At 41.0% G+C, this 17,484-nt stretch overlaps 1 protein-coding gene across 3 annotated transcripts in view; it reads right to left on the reverse strand.

Annotated features, from left to right (window-relative positions):
- DOCK8 (dedicator of cytokinesis 8) overlaps window positions 1–17,484 on the reverse strand; it is a 249,849-nt gene that overhangs the window by 27,847 nt on the left and 204,518 nt on the right. For all 3 annotated transcript variants that reach the window (XM_024252561.3, XM_024252560.3, XM_024252563.3), the window contains 9 exons: window positions 16,892–17,074; window positions 16,398–16,527; window positions 15,340–15,427; window positions 10,512–10,608; window positions 8,935–9,069; window positions 7,596–7,748; window positions 5,131–5,289; window positions 3,474–3,574; window positions 2,472–2,664 (listed from right to left, as the gene is read on the reverse strand). In XM_024252561.3, the coding sequence (XP_024108329.3) occupies window positions 2,472–2,664; window positions 3,474–3,574; window positions 5,131–5,289; window positions 7,596–7,748; window positions 8,935–9,069; window positions 10,512–10,608; window positions 15,340–15,427; window positions 16,398–16,527; window positions 16,892–17,074 (1,239 nt within the window). The remainder of the gene's footprint in view (window positions 1–2,471; window positions 2,665–3,473; window positions 3,575–5,130; window positions 5,290–7,595; window positions 7,749–8,934; window positions 9,070–10,511; window positions 10,609–15,339; window positions 15,428–16,397; window positions 16,528–16,891; window positions 17,075–17,484) is intronic.

Here is a 17,484-nt window from a genome sequence, read left to right on the forward strand (position 1 = left end):
TCAGGGATGAGCACAGGACCTGAACAGGATCAGTAAGATGCACTGAGGCTTTCTCTGCAACTGCTAGAAAGGAGGCATCTCTCTTCTCTCCTAGACTTGAACCTAGAGATGTAAACCTAAACTGTGGAGTGGGAAGCCTGTGAAGAATGAAGCTGACACAACAGATGGCAGAGATGGGAAGTGGTGATGACAGTGAGCTCTGCTGACATTGTTTGGGCCCCTAGGTCCAGTATGGCAGGTGCTACTCCAGGCTCACATTCCTCATACAGGCTGATAAATTCCATTTTTACCTTCTGTCAGTCTGGGTTGGGTGTCCTTTCACTTGCCAGCTACATTTCCAAATTGATTTGGTATGTCCCATTTGAGAGAAGTAAGAATTCACTCAAACACATTAATATAATTTGGCGTCTCTTCTGTAGCTGAGAACACCTAACTCATTGCCTCCTGTACATCAAGAAGCCCTCACACTTCAGTTTCTTCTGCCTTCCTTTTCACCTTCTTCACCCTTCCCTGACCCACAGGGCCTGGACCATAAATGTTCACAATATCTTGTGCCTCTTTATAACAGTATTTCTCATAATTATAACTGAACAAAGAATAATTAGTTATATTATGTCTCTCTGGTTAGAATGTAACATTCATGAGGACAGAATAAGTATTCAATAAATATTCTCTAAAAGAAGGAATCAATGGATAATGATATGTGAACAGATAGAGCTGTATGCCCCCATGTTGGGATAATGTGGAATATTTCTGTTGATTGTGTAATAATGATTCACTTTGGCATGTCATTATTAGCAAATCAATTGAATTCTAGGTAAAATTAGGACAGTAAGGCTTACTAAATATAAAAGTCAATAATGAAATGCAATTGATATTTAAGTGATAAATATTAAATAAAATATAGTCATGGGAAAAGGAATAAAAGAATTATAAAATAATTTAGTAAATGAAACAATATTAAGTGCTAAACCTTACAATTTCCTGGGAATTGAAAGAGTAATACTATAATATTTATTCTTGATAGTATCAAATGGTCAAAATAAATTTGAGAAAATATGCAAATACATCTAAAATAACTTTTATAACTTTCTTGTGCACTTCTGTGAGATTTGAAATCAGGTGTTATTTTTACGTTTTTGGATAAGATTTAATTATCAGCTTGTATAACAAACATTTCTGAATTAAGAAGAAAATTCACTTGCCGAGCATGAGATCACAGAATAACTATTTTTGTTCTTGAGGACCATAAGAAAGGAGGAGTTATTCATAGGAGGCAAAACCCAGCTTTGCTGTGTTCTGGAAAACCAGAAGATCCTGGCTGCACCAGCATAGTTTCAGTGACTTATTCTCTAAGCCTGGGAAAGCTACTTTGAATTGTTCTTTCTTTCTGGTTCGTACAACATCACAAAATTGTGTTGAAGAACAGTAACGAGAACAAAGCCTTTCATAAAATCAGCCATGTAAATTCAAACAAGAATAATACAAACTCTTGTAAATGACTTCGTGAGTCTGGCTTGAAAAACACTCTATTACCGTAGCTATATTGTTCATGGTTTCAGGGATGGTCATCTCTGCAAACTACGTCTCTTACAAAGAAAGTACCCAACATTGTGCTTTTTTATTTTCTCTCTCTCTAAAGACTGTATTAAACTATTCAGTAAGAACACTTTAAGTGGCCACTGAGCATCCCCATCCAAGCCAGCTTTTAGGTCTGGCAGACAATTTCCCTTTGCCAACTGTGGGTAATTTTCAGCTTATCCTAAGAAGGTACTGATTCAGCCTTTTGTCTCCCTTCTCAGGTCAATTTGATTCTTTCTTGATTTTTGGATTGGAGAGTGGGCCCCTACAAAGTTGGAGAGTGGAATCAAATGAATGGGCCAGTAGGAAAATCATTTATCCAATATTTTCCAAACTTTCACAATGTCAGTATACTGTGTCAACTACAAGTCTTTGAAAAAGAGTTTAAATGACCTTAGAAAAGTTGCTCTCTCAGTTCTCTCATCTGTGAAGTGGGAGTAATAACACCTTCCCTACCTACCTGCCTCACAGCTTTACGGGGAGGTTCAAATGAAGCCATGCATATGAAAGTGTTTGCAAATGTCTCCTAAAGTGCTATTAATAATGGCTAGGTGCCATTATTGTAAACAATAATTAAAAAAAACCAAAAACCAACGATGATGGGAAAGCAATTAGAAGAAGAAAATATAATGTATGAACTTGGAATTTTTCAACCTTAGCACTACAGACATTTGGGGCCAGAAAATTCTTTGTCAGGGGAGCTCTCCTATTGCAGAATGTTTAACAGCATCCTGGCTTCTACCAGTCAGATGCCAGTAGCACCTACTCACCCATCCCAGTTGTGATAACCAAAAATGTATCTAGACATTGCCAAATGCCCCTGGGGCTGGGGGACAAAATCGCCCCAGTTGAGAACCACTGCTCTAAGGGAAAAGCTGCACACACCCTACCTGGAAGCTGACACTGCCCACGGGCAGGTAGCTGTGGTCCTCCAGCATGCTCAGATACTCAGCCACTAACGCAGCAGCATGCACCAGGCACATGGCAGCCTCTGTGTAGCACTTCTTCTTGGTGTGTTTCTCTGCCATGTTCTGGAGCCAGGTCAGCCGCAGATCAGGAGATGCCTGGTAACTCTTGGCAATTCTGAAGACAGATTGAGTGAGAAGTAGTTTTGACGACAGTGGGTTAATGACACTGTTCTTCTACTTTGTGTGACCTTTTCTTTTTTTCTCCCCAAGAGTTCCCTGCACCCCTCCACCTGAGATTTTGCCCTACATTTCCAGAAAACGAGAGAGAAGAAAACATTTATTAGTCCAACTATTTTTATTCCATGTTTAAGCTGTGCTGACCTCCAAGAAATAGTACTTAGTAAAAGCCTTATGGGGAAAAAATACCTGATAACATGATGTCTATTTTAATGGCTCTCAGGCAAATTTCTGCCTTTTCTTTCCGTTCTCTCAAAATAAAACAGAAGACAAAAGTACTGCCCTTTGTATGATGTTGCATCAGAACAATTTTGCCTCTGTAAGTAATTTCTCCTGAACAAGGACTGGAAGACCAAGTTTTAAACTACGCGTAAAAAATGATTTCTAAAGTAAAACTATATATGTATATCTGAATATAATTGGAACAAAAGCATATGGAAAATAATTCCTATAACAGTTAATTATTCTTTTCTCTGATTCTGTGGTAAGTAGAAGATAGCGTTATTATATTTAATAATGTTATTATATTTAATAACATTATTATGCCTCACTTTAAATTAGGGAGATCCTTCTGAAAACTTACATATGAATTAACCTACTCTGAATGTTTAATTTCTATATATTATTTGGCTATCATCCAAATCACTATATCCATGTTAGCTGTGATCATTACATTAGTAAGAACTCCACAGTGACAAATCCTCGACCCCCCAAGTGGTGCCCCTTGAGTGTGTCAGGAAAGCTTACCTGTACATGAGATCCATAAGCATCTCAGGATCTTCCTGAAATTCTCTCATTTTCACCGTGTCATATAAGATGCTATTCAGATTACAGAGAAGTTCCTCCACCTGCAAAAAGTGTAAGCCTCAAAATAATCTTAGCTTTGTAGTCCCAGGTGAAGAGTTAGGATTACATTGAAATGCAAGGGGAAGCCATGGGAAGGGCTGGATCAGAGGGCAGCAGAGACTAGGGATGGAGGAGTCATCTAGACCTGACTCTGTAGTTTTCATCTTCGCCAGCCCAGGTGTTTATGAGACCTGGATGTGTGTTGGCCCTTGAGATCCAGAAATCTGCCTGAATCCTCATACTATCTCTATCTCCAACGTTTTTGTTTAAATTAGTTTGAACCAGTTTCAGTTATTTGTAACCTGAAAAGTTCTAAACTCTACTCTGGAATGTCAGGGATTTTTATACCAAGTAGGAAGCAGCTTAAGACCTCAGCTTGAGTTCCATGTCTTAGAAGCCTCGTGGATCTTCCCAGGGCTTCAGAGATTTTAGAACCTCTTGTAATCATTTATTCTTAATTATAAAACCAACAGTGGAGGTCCAGGGGAGCCTGCAGTACAAAAACAAGGAGAGACTATGGCTTGATCTACAGACCCTGGCAGGTGACTCAGCCACAGAATGTTGTCTTATCCCCCTTCCCCTCAGCCAGCTTGCCAGGGCTCCTAAAATTTCTACCACTAGAGTCATTTCACTGGGTGAAGGCACTGAAGACCTTTATTAAACTGCCCATAGTTTGATTGGTCTTGTTGGTGAATACCTCTACATAAATGATAAAATTAAAGGAGTATGGTCAAGATGAAATGAGAGAGGAACGATTTGATGTAGAGGAGAGGAAAAAGATTCTGAGAATGAGGATGCAACATTGCCTGAGAGGGCAAAATAGACTCTGGAAATAGGGTTCTCAGACTAAGGGAATAAAAGAAAATATTCATTCATTCATTCTCACTTAATTAAGACCCTACCACACAGCAAGCTAGGAGCTGGAGTTAAAAGATAAATGGGACAGGTTAGAGTTCCATGGTCATCGTAATGGACATGGAAGAGATTACTGTCCTTACACGTTTCCTTAGGACAACCTTGTTTACAAGCTCTCTCAAACTTGGCCCTTCCTTACCCCTCACCAGACAAGCTGGTCCCTTTACCATCCCTTCAGATACAAATAATTCATTCTTTCAACTACTCACAATTTCCCCCTCACTTTTCCCCTGCCTAGCTGAATCCTACCCCAGCCTTTAATCTTATCCCTCCCTGCAGGCTTTCCTGGCCACCAGATTGTTTATTGATCACGACCTCTCTTCCTCTAACCTTACATAGCATTTAGTTCCTTACCACACAGTTTGCACTTATGTATCACTTGTCTTGTACTGCCTCCTAATTGTTTTGAGACTGAGCACTCCAAATAGACTGTTAGCATATTGAGACTGGGGACAGTGGTGGATGTATTTCTTTTTAAAACCTCTCAGAGTGCTGAGAGCACATGCATATTGGACAATAAATACTTGCAAATGTTATATAAGTACACTTATATATAAATTGTGTATGTATGTACATACATACATACACAATAGTTGGCAGATCCCAAACTCATGCATGAGACAAGGTATGTGCTTCCGTGTACCTGGGTGGGAAAAGGAGTCATCTGCATGGCTGTGTCCTCTTCTGAATAGGCCAAAATTGTCCTCAAGGATCTTCTCAGGTGCTCTTCATTAAAATCTGGTGCTCTTCCCACCAAAGATGCCAGCGACATGGTTACTTGCATCTTTACTCTTGCAAAGTTCTGCATCATGAAAAAGAAAGATGAAGTAAATAAGACGCACTTAGCAGTAGATAACTGAAAGCAGCATGGCCAGACACAAACAACTCCTCAGTGTTTCCTTTACCCCGTCTTAATTATTTCCTCTTCTCTCAATGAAATGGGAGCTACACTTTGCACAAGATTCATATTGTTGTTTAAATGGTTTAAATGGACATTGCTCTCACATAAATCTGTCAGGCTCCCTTTAAATTTTCATTGAGGACTGGGCTGCCTTTGTGCTGCAAGCTGGAAGACTCTTATAAAGTTGGGTCCAAGAATACGGTATATCCTTTTGTGCCAAGAGTTTCTTCTTGGGACTTTATTTAAACTTTATTAAAAGAAAGGGACTTCTGGCTCGGCCTCCCAGCACTTTGGGAGGCCAAGGAGGGTAGATCACTTGAGGTCAGGAGTTCAAGATCAGCCTGGGCAACACAGCAAAACCCCGTCTCTACTAAAAATACAAAAATTAGCCGGGCATGGTGGTGGACACCTGTAATTCCAGCTACTCGAGAGGCTGAGGCAGGAGAATCGCTTAAACCTGGTAGGCAGAGGCTGCAGTGGGCCAAGATCTCGCCACTGCACTCCAGCCACGGTGACAGAGCGAGACCCTGTCTCTAAATAAATAAATAAGGGGACTTCTGCGGCCAGCATTTCTGAGATTTTGAACTCTGGGTAAGCAACAAGGTTTTGTTTCTTCTTTCTTTACAGGCCCATGTAAAAACATGGCTACCTCAAGGTCCCCTGAGGAATGTCTTTTAAATAATCATCCCTAATACATTTGGAGGAGGCTGACTTTTTTCCATGGGCCAATGTATCTTTATATATCACCTGAGCATACTTACTAACATGGCCACAAATGGAAATTCCAAAGAATGTATCAAAATCTAGACAAACTAAAGCAAACTTGACTGTTCTATAATAAAGCTGAACTCCAAAGTCTTCGTAGCTTTGAATAAAACTCAAGTCTTGGCTAGGCAGGATGGCTCATGCCTATAATCTCAGTACTTTGGGGGGCTGAGGAGGGAAGATCACTTGAGCTCAGGTGTTGTAGACCAGCCTGGGCACGCAGCAAGACCCTGTCTCAACAAAAATGCAAAAAAAATTAGCTGGGTAAGGTGGCTCATGCCTGTAATCCCAGTTACTACACGGGAGGCTGAAGTAGGAGGATCATTTGAGCCCAGGAGTTGAAGGTTGCAGTGAGCTATGATAGTGCCACTACACTCCAGCCTGGGTGACAGAGCAAGACACTGTCTCAATAAATAAATAATTAAATATTAAAATAAAACTCAGGTTAGATGACACTGATCATTTAAAATTCTCTTCCATAGGTCATTCTGGCACTAGCTAGTCAGAATTTAGAAACAGGAAACACTCTTCTGAATTCTAACCTGTCTATTGTATTTTTTCCCCCACAGATGATAACTTTTAATCTAAAATATTCTTCTATTTCTTTCTTTCTTTCTTTTTTTTTTTTTTGAGACAGGGTCTCAGGCTGGAATACAGTGACACAATCTTGGCTCACTGCAACCTCTGCCTCCTGGGTTCAAGCGATTCCCGTGCCTCAGCCTCCCCAGTAGCTAAGATTACGGGTGCGTGCCACCACACCCGGCTAATTTTTTGTATTGTAGAGACGGGGGTTTCACCATGTTGGCCAGGCTGGTCTTGAACTCCTGGCCTCATATGATCTGCCTGCCTTGGCCTCCCAAAGTGCTGGGATTACAGACATGAGCTACTGCATCTGGTTATTTTATTTTATTATTATTATTTTTTGAAATGGAGTCTCACTCTGTTGCCCAGGCTGGAGTGCAATGGGGCAATCTCGGCTCACTGCAATATCTGCCTCCCAGGTTCAAGCGATTCTCCTGCCTCAGCCTCCCACGTAGCTGGGATTACAGGCATGTGCCAACACATCCGGCTATTTTTGTATTTATAGTAGAGACAGGATTTCACCAGGTTGGCCAGGCTAGTCTTGAACTCCTGACTTCAAATGATCCACCCACCTCGGCCTCCCAAAGTGCTGGGATTATAGGTGAAAGCCATCGTTCCTGGCCCCTGGCTGTCTATTTTAGAAACATACTGATAGAGACCACTGCATTTAACTGATGAATTCACTTTTAGATGCAAATTAAAATGGAAGCTGCTATCTATCTACATACTCAATTGTTTCTTTCTCACAGGACAGAAGTAAACTGCAATACTGCAAAATTTCCTCATTTTTTTTCTCAGCTGATGCTTTGCATCAGTTTTCTTTACTGATTCCAGGTCACTCAGCTGATTTGAACTCTTACACTGGTGGCTCCAAAACTGAACCTCATGAGGAGGTAAAGGGTGGCACAGGCTTGGCTCCGGGTGACATCCATGCTGCTGCTGCAGTGGTGCAGGACTTGGTGACACAGGTCGAAACACTGTTCCACCTCCTCTTCGAAGAGTAAGTCTCCAAACTAGGAGAGACATAAGGGGCCATTAGGCATCACTTGGCAGTTTGATACACTTTGTGGACCGTTGAAATATGCAAATGTCCATTTGGACAAGCAAAAAGCCTAGAGGAGTTAATGCATTATTCCATAAAGATAATGAGCTATGTGAATCAGAAGATGGATTTAGGCAATGGAGTAGACTTGAGATTTAATAATGAACTGTCCAGCTAAGGTCAGAGCTGTGTTATTAACTGTACTGTGAGCCAGGTTGCATTCACTGGTGAAATCACAAGAACCTGAGTTTCTTGGGTTCCTGGGAAATTACTGGTGATGAAGAAAGAGAAAATGGTCCTGAGAAGGATGAGCAGAAGAATTTTACTTTTTAAAAGACCCCATGTAGAAGGCACCAATTGAGATCTTCAATAAAGGGAAAAATAGGCCAGGCACGGGGGCTCACGCCTGTAATCCCAGTGCTTTGGGAGGCCGAGGCAGGTGGATCACTTGAGGTCAGGAGTTCAAGACCAGCCTGGCCAACATGGTGAAACTCTGTCTCTACTAAAAATACAAAAATTATCTGGGTGCGGTGGCACACGCCTATAATCCCAATACTCAGGAGGCTGAGGCACGAGAATCGCTTGAACCCAGGGGGCAGAGGCTGCAGTGAGCTGAGATGGTACCACTGCACTCCAGCCTGGGCGATAGAGCGAGATTCAGTCTCAAAAAAAAAAAATAAATAAATAAATAAAGGGAAAAATAATCTGCATGTTACCCCAGGATAATCCTCATTCCTCAGGCTGTGAGAAATTCATTTCTGACCTTCCTGGCATTTTATGGCATGACATTTTGTAAGACTAATGGGCGTCACATAGAGGATTTAATCTCACTCAGTGGAGGTATTACAGAGAAAGAGTGAAATTGCTAAGTCACTCAGTTGATCTCTGTTCTCATGTCACAGACCTTCAGTGAATGGTCATTTTAAACTTCTAGAGTTAGGTCCACACTTCAAATATGGGAGCCACTGCTTTTCCTCTCCATGGTGGCTTCCCACAGAATCAGGGCATCTGCTTTCTTCCTAGGAAGACTTAAGACCTTTACTGTGATGCCACTTAATATGCTCTGTGACTTTTGGTCCACCTGAAGAGAGAAGTGTGAAGCTGGATGAGAATCTTACTCTTAATTAAGAGGAAGAAAACAAGCATCCCATGTTTACCTTGGCGATGAGAGCACGGAGTGTTGCAAAGCAGTGAGTCAGGTAGGTGGTACTCTGATCACAGTTCAGAGAATTCACCAGCACCCTCAGAACACCTCCCAGCAGGCTGTCTTTACAGTCCAGAGCCGAGCTTGCCTGGGGGAGTGGAAGAACAGCATCATTGAATCCCTGCACTGTGCCAATGAACTGGATGTTCCTAACAATTAGCTCAGTAATGCTGATGTTCCATCTCCAGTGGTGAGTCTTAAGAGTTTGGTGAGCCACCACGGGTATCATCCATTAACCATAGGAACTGAAGACCTATTTCCAAAAGGCTCTATTTCAATGCTCCCAATGAGTTTGGGATTTATACCTAATTCTGGGTTCCTAAATGAAGGTATAAGGCCCATCTCCCTCATCCTGGGTCACATCTTTTGGAAAGTTCTTTCTTTGTGTACAAGACATAGCTTTCCTTATGGGATTCAAAACACAATTGTGGGCTTCCCAGTACAACAGGGGCTGCTTGGTGGCAGCAATGTTTCTAAATAGAAGCTTGTTTATCACCTACAGAAGGACTAACAACAGCAAGGATAATAACAAAAAGTTTCAGCTTTCTTTGAAAACTGCAAATATATTTGGGGGCTAGTATAGATATTTGGCACCTAATATTGTGCTATATAAAGATATGGTGAATGTGATACCAAGCATTTAAGTTATCAAAGATATTAAAGTCAACAAAAATATCTTTTTAAAAAAATTTTAAAAAATATTTAAATAAGTGTTTAAAAATGTTTTTAAAAGTATTTAAAAAATACTTTTTGTGTTTACTTTTGTATGATGATTACTTTGATTTTAGACAATTTAAAAGTTAGAGAATTAAGATTTCACTGTGTTTCAACAATATTTCTTCTAGCCCTAAAAGCAATCCTGGACCTACTCTAATGAATGACTTCTCAATGGAAACATGTAAGAACTCATTTTTCAGGGTAATTAAAAACTCATTATTACCTAGACAGCTTGGGAATTTGTGGAACTATCACATAGAAGATAAAATTAGTACGGTACAAAGTTCACAAAGCTATATTTTTCTATAGCAGGGATGGCAAATTCATGGTACAAATGACTCTCCTTAACAAATTTAAGTCCAAAGAAGACATCATTTATCAAATTTAGCACTCTTTTTACCTAGCCTAGTCATAATCATAGCTCCCATATCAGACAGTGACCATCATTCAACTGGAGTTGACCCATTAGAAAAAATCCTAGTTACCACTACTGTTCTAGATGCTAAACTATAAACCCAACATCCATATTATAAACTTGGTACATACTCACACAGATTTAACCAAGACGGTCAGCTGGCCAAACACCTAACCTCTCCAAGTAAGCCCTAAGTCAAAGAAGCCAGAAGAATGTTTGGTATCTCTGGAATTTATAAGGTAGACACTGTTGCAAATAGTAAACTCCTCAACTTCATTTTTTAAAAGAAGGTACTATGGGATCACATTTATGCCTTTCACAATTTTGCATAAAGAAGTCCTTATTCTAGTAAACATATTTATGGCCAACAGATCAGATTGGGTGTTTGTTTTCCTCACCTGGATAATGTTTTCCTGCATATCCAGGATGATTAAATGTGCTTCTGTAGCCAGATTGCCACTGATCAAGGCTTCTTGATCTAACTCTGCCTTTGTTCTAGGAAACAACAAGAGGTCAAATTAAAGCGCATGTCAAACCTGGCCAGGTTCTCATGATGGCAATCTATGCACCAAGGTGTAAAGAAATCTCCAGAATAGTCAACCTTGAAATGAAAACAGAGCAACTGGCCCTGAGTAACTAGAGAGCAGGTGCCTTCTGTGATTCATGTCTTGTTGAAACAACTGTCTAGGTAAGGTCTCCTGGTCATCCTCATCCCCACTATTATTAATAATGATGAGGACAATTATAAAAATAACACTGTGGGTAGAGAAGCAGTTATTAGTTGCTACTAGCAATTAAGCTCCCCTCTCAGATTGTTGCCTAAAGCCTCAGGGCCATGGCTGTATTTCATGCATGAAAACCATTTCTAGATCTGAGTAAGGGGAAGCCCCTGCAACATGCGAGAGAGAGTGAGACTGGATGTGATGTGAACTTGGCAGTGATGTGGCTGGGTTAGGAAAGGGTGGAGCTTCAGAGCCAGGTCAGGGGAGAGTCAGCCTCTTAACTTCCCAAAGATCACCTTGAGGTTGCTCAGCCAAGTGCGTGGGGTCTTTCGTCCTTTTCCATTGGGAAACAAGACTGTATTCCTGTAGGGCAGGTGATCTAATATCCTGCTGGACATTACTGGTCATTGCCTACTAGCGAATGGGAAATTGCCTGGTGCTTGCTCCTCTTTTAGGTTTCACTTTAAGGAATCAGAATAGTTTTTTTTTTTTTTGCTAGCCCATCCATTCTTATGAAATCTAAGTGAAGCTGTAAAGGGATATTTTGTATCATCATCCAAATCTAGTTGCAAGGAAAGGGAGGTATGAAGAATTGACTTTACCAAGATGCCTCAGTAGCCAAGATGTTACCATGGGGTTGGGGTATCATTATATCAGCTCATATGTCTTGGACCAGGGTTACCACTTAGCTGTTCTTGAGTCCCATTAACCTAATAATGGGGGCATTGCAGCTGCTTATATACCACTGAGGACTCGAAAAATAAGTACTTCTGTGTGTTTTACTTGTTTTCATGTTTAGGATAGGCTCTCTGGTCCCAAGCTACTTGACATTTTTTCTCATTCTCCAAGTGATGATATATGTGTAAAATAAATGAAATCTAAAAGTTTTTTTTTTCCTTAGAGACAGGGTCTTGCTCTATCACCCAGGCTAGAGTGCAGTGGCACTATCATAGCTCTCTGAAGCCTCGAACTCCCGGGCTCAAGTGATGCTCTGCCTCAGGCATGAGCCTGGGCCATCAGGCATGAGCCATCAAATTTTTATATTGTGATAAAGTACACATAACATCAAATTTACCGTTTTAACCTCATCATCCCTTTTTTTTTTTTTTTTTTTTTTTGAGATGGCATCTCCCTCTGTCGCCCAGGCTGGAGTGCAGTGGCGCAATCTCAGCTCACTGCGAGCTCCGCCTCCCAGGTTCACGCCATTCTCCTGCTTCAGCCTCCTGAGTAGCTGGGACTACAGGTGCCCGCCACTACGCCCAGCTACTTTTTTGTATTTTTAGTAGAGACAGGGTTTCACCGCATTAGCCAGGATGGTCTCGATCTCCTGACCTCGTGATCCACTCGCCTCGGCCTCCCAAAGTGCTGGGATTACAGGTGTGAGCCACTGCACCCGGCCTCTTATCATCCTTTTTAATTAATTGACTGCTAGTTTAGTTTTAAATTTAGAGCAATGCTGTCCAGTAGAAACAATGGGGGCCACATATGTCATTTTATATATTGTGGTAACCACATTAAAAAAATAAAGAAAAAGTGAAATTATTTTTAATATATTTTGTTTATCCTAAAAGATAAAAAATATTGTCTCCATGTAAGCAATATAAAAATTACTAGTGAAATATTTTACATTCTTTTATTCACGATAAGCCTTCAAAATCTGGTGTGTATTTTTCACTTATCTTGATTTATTATCTCAATTTGAACTAGCCATATTTCAAGCATTTGATAGCCACATGTGGCTAATGGCTACTGTATTGGACAGCATAGATCTAGAGTGTCCTAATCTGTTATTTCCCCAAATTTTTGTATTGTGATAAAGTACACCTAAAATAAAAATTTACCATCTTAACCATTTGTAAGTATGCATTTCAGTAGTGTTAAGTACATTCATATTGTGCAACCATCACTACCACTAATCCGGTTTTCTAAAAGCTTACCATCTGACCAGGTGCAGTGGCTCATGCCTGTAATCCCACCACTTTGGGAGGTTAAAACAGGTGAATCAGTTGAGCTCAGGAGTTTTAGACCAGCCTGGACAACGTGGTGAAACCCTATCTCTACAAAAAATACAAAAAGTAACCAGTTGTGGTGGTACACACCGGTAGTCCCATCTACTTGGGAGGCTGAGGTGGGAGAATTGCTTGAGGCCAGGAGGGTAAGGCTGCAGTGAGCTGTGATTGTGCCACTGCACTCCAGCCTGGGCGACAGAGTGAGACCTTGTCTCAAAAAAAAGAAAAGAAAAAAAAGAAAAAAAAAAAAAAGAAAAGCTTACCATCTATTCCTTTAAAACAGTGGATTTGGTGGCAATAGAATCACCTGGGAAGTTTTACCAAATACTGATTTCTGGGCCCTGCTGGAGTTTCCAATTGAAGTAGTCTAGGGTGCAGCTGGGCACTGACAGTTTTTAAAGCTCCCCAGGTGATTCTAATGTGCAGCCTAGGTTGAAGATTACTGCTCTAAAAGAAACAGAGCCAAAATAATTGAAAAATTATCAGAAAGAGGGTGAAAGACACCACTATTATAATTATAAATTTTCCAGGTAGGTAGGTTGAACAGTTATAACTTTACTATGGTTTCCCTTTAAAAAAGAAAAAGCACAAATCCCCTGAGAATCTGTAGATGTGAATCATTAGCTCTGATAACCAGCAGCCCACCAGGTAGTGCAGGGCTGAGAACTAACCTAGAGCAAACTGGTAGGCCATGCATGGTAAGGATCAATATTGTGTTGCTCCCGCAAGCAAAAGGGGAAGGTTTTCCGAAACACCAGTTTACACAGCCCAGGCAAAACAGGCCTACTTAGGGGTCTTCTTTTAATCTAGTAGAGTAGATGAGCTAAACCACCTAAGCAATTCTGTAGCACCTACGGCATGCATATTTTGTAGTTGTTGTTCATTGCCTGAAGTAGGGTGTATGGACTCTCAGATCTAAATATTTTATAAATCAGTCCAGGGAATTTAGTGCAAGAATAACATACCCAAAGCAAATAGGCATGATACCAACAACTGGGTTTCCAAGTCACATCTATAATAAAAATATACTTATTTCTTTAATGTTTTAAAATAAATTTGACTCCCCAAAGTCCCATAAGTTAACCAGAATGATTCATTCTTGTGGTAACAGCAAAGATACTAACTCACATTTATTTACAAAACAGCACTGCTAATCAAGTCTTCCCCATACCCCCTCTGATGGATGCTTCATCACCCATGGGGTATCCTACCTTGTCAACTGTGTGTGAGGTTTGCTGATTTTGCTCAGCAAACCCTGGGACTCATTAGGCTACCTGTGGCTAAACAGTATTGGAAACATGTGCTATCTAGTCAAACATATATACTTTTAGCTTTCATATGTCTAAATTGTTGCATATATAGCAAATACACATCAATATATCTATTCATCTATAGCATAGATTTTGATCCAAACAGGTTTTTTTATTCTTTCGTTTCTTTATAATTTTTTTTCTGGTAACAATATATATTATAATACACATCTACTGTAGGAAACACAGCAAAGTATAAAAGAGAAAACATCAATTACCGATATTCCCAGCACCCAAAGAAAACCACAATTAATATTTTGGTAAATTTCCTTCCAGCCTTTAAAAAATACATTGACTACATGTCATCAGAGATCTGAGGTTCTTTTTTTTTTTTTGAGATGGAGTCTTGCTCTGTCACCCAGGCTGGAGTGCAATGGCTCGATCTTGGTTCACTGCAACCTCTGCCTCCCGGGTTTAAGCGATTCTTCCTCCTCAGCCTCCTGAGTAGCTGGGATTACAGGCAACCGCCATCATGCCCAGCTAATTTTTATATTTTTTGTAGAGACGGGGTTTCACCATGTTGGCCAGGCTAGTCTCAAACTACTGACCTCAGGTGTTCCACCAGCCTCAGCCTCCCAAAGTGCTGGGATTACAGGCGTGAGCCACTACGCTACTCGAAAACCAAGTGTCTACCCTGCCTTTGTTCATTTAACATTATGTCATAAGCATTTCCCCATGTCATTAAAATGATTTTAAAACATTTTGATGTCAATCCAACTTTTAAATACATTTTTCTATTCTGGAGCATTTAGAATGTTTTCAATTTTAAAAAACAACTTTAAGGAGCACTGACATAAATATATCAGAATGTATATCTTGTACACATTTCCAGAAAGGAAATATCGATTTGAAAGTATATGGTCCTAGGCACCATGTCCTGCTTTCTCTATTTCCCTGCTACCCTCCCTGCAAAATCAGCTGCTTTTATTAAGCCATCTGAGGTTGCTAAAGAAATATTAGTTTTCTTTAAATGCTTATCAATGTGACAAATTTTTAAGAGCTGGAAACCACAACTCCCTATACCTTTGATTATCCTCGGTCCCTGGATGAACTGTATTTACACAGATAATGATGTTTCATTTTCTAACCCTTGGAAGGATGCAGTTGTTTCAGTAATACAAGTAGCCTGGGAAAAATAGTTTTGGACTTTAGGTAAAAGTAGCAGAAAGTTGCTGAGTGACTCACTTATCTAGCTTCTCATTAGCTTGCCGCCAATGTGTCTGCTCTTTCTTCCATCTCAAATTTTCATTTAGGCCTGGAAATCGGTCGTTCCCTAGGAGTTAAGAAATGCATGGTAGGAATTTGATTAGCATGAAACCCTCCAAGATAACCAGAAGTTCACAACAAGCTCAACTGAGAGGCCTCAGCACCATTTCTTGGGCTAATTAGAGTCCATGCAGGTTGCTGGTAGGAGACAAAGTCACCATGCCTACATCCAAGTTGGCCCGCTCTTTGATTGATAGACTAGAATATAAGAAGAACCTCTGCCTTTCTGGAGTGTCAGAGAGACATTTCTCATGAGCAGAGGATTTCTGTGAAACTCTGGGGGCTCACTGAATTATTGGGTATGAAAGTATGGGTGTCAAATGAGGGTGCCTGACCACCACTGAAAACTATGAGCTCCCTCCAAGTTCCCTGCCACTGTGTCCCTTCGAATACAATAAGCTGTCACTCTGTTTTACTTTGAGCATGGTGAATAAGACTGAGGGTACCTGGGGATTTCATTCTATTCAAGCTCAGCCTTTTTGAGATCATTCCTCCTGTGGTGGAATCCTTGAATGACTGGGACACTCTGAAGCCATTTCAGGGAATTGGTTCCATTCTAATAGCGCCCTAAATGATGGAGAAGATGATCTTGGGCCCAGAACTGTTCAGTTTCTTGAACATGCTCCGGATAGACTAGCCAAATGTCACATAGAAAGGCCTCAGCCTTGAGGGAAACACCTTCCACCTCATCCATGACTGACATTCTTAGAGGTGACCTTTTACCATCAACAAGTTTTAATTAAAAGATGTCATTTGGTGCTGTTTTCAGGGTTCCTAAGATTGTAGAACAGCGCTTTCCCTCACAGGCACAGGGCTAACACAAATGTCACACACAGACTCCCAGAATCTGCTGTCTCTGACACTACCATAAATATCTCAAGAAAGTAATGGTGTCTAATCATGTTGGGAGGACATTCCTCCCCACAAACAGTGAAAAACTGCTTGACAGAGAGCAGGGAAGGGCCAGTTCAACACACCTGGAGCCCGGCGGCGCATCATCTCCCCTCTGGCCCCTTCCCCACGGAGCAAAGCCTCTTCCAGCCGGGCCTTGACATCCCTTGACTTCTGCAGGACTTGGGTACTGACTTTGTCAGAACTCTGTTTTCCCTGGACAAGACAGAGGTAGGAGGACATGTCCTTTGGTGAGATCTCCGTTGATGTGAAGAGTTACCAAAACAGTACACTCCACAGTGATGCCAGCTAAGTTTGACATGTGCTACACTGAGATGCTGTTCTGGAGCATCCTATGGCCAAAACTCTGTTAACAGAAATGGGGTTCTCTCTGCAGAAGGCAGAGATCCTTTCCCTGTGAAATGATCATATCTATACCTACAAATGGGTTATGGATTTGAATACAGCAATGAGAAAAAATAATGATGCCTCCATGGCCCAAACAAAGGGGATGAGTAACAAGACAGAATTGCACTTGAGAGATAAGAGCTGGTATAAAGTTGTGCCACTCCAGACTTACCTTATACTCAAAACATAACACACAGATGAAAAGTAGATCTAAAATCCTGTTGAGCTGCATTGATGGCAGGTCAGCAATCCACTTCCTAATGAGGCTCTGATCAGCATTTTTCATGATCCAGAGGAAGCAGATCATGAGGTTGCGAGTAGTGTCTGCGTTCAGCATGTTGTACTGCTTATAGGGCTGGAGGGAGGCAGATTGGGGGATGGAGGCCAGGGAAGAAGTCAAGCAACAGAAAAATTTGAGGCTTAACAGTCAAGCAACAGAAAAATTCAATGTGTTCTCTTAAAATACCATGACTGTACATCATTGCTAGGCTGGAGATCTGTTTCCAGTAGCCCTGCCTTCCCTAGGCAGGGGAAGCTGTGTTCTTTGAGTAGGGCTACTCAGCAAAGAGGCTCACCTGGGGCAGTATTTGAGCTAGGCTTTCAGCCACGTATCTGAGTACCTCTGTCTTAGGAGCAGTGTGGCCTGGTGATCCACCCTGGGCCTTGATCATGCATGCTGCAATCCCAGTGATACAAAGGAGCTTTCATGCTGCTAAGATCTCCAAGTATTTCTCCTTCGTGCTGGACAGCAGAGGGTTAGACTTA

Source organism: Pongo abelii, chromosome 13, assembly GCF_028885655.2.
Source record: "Pongo abelii isolate AG06213 chromosome 13, NHGRI_mPonAbe1-v2.0_pri, whole genome shotgun sequence".
Taxonomy (NCBI): domain Eukaryota; kingdom Metazoa; phylum Chordata; class Mammalia; order Primates; family Hominidae; genus Pongo; species Pongo abelii.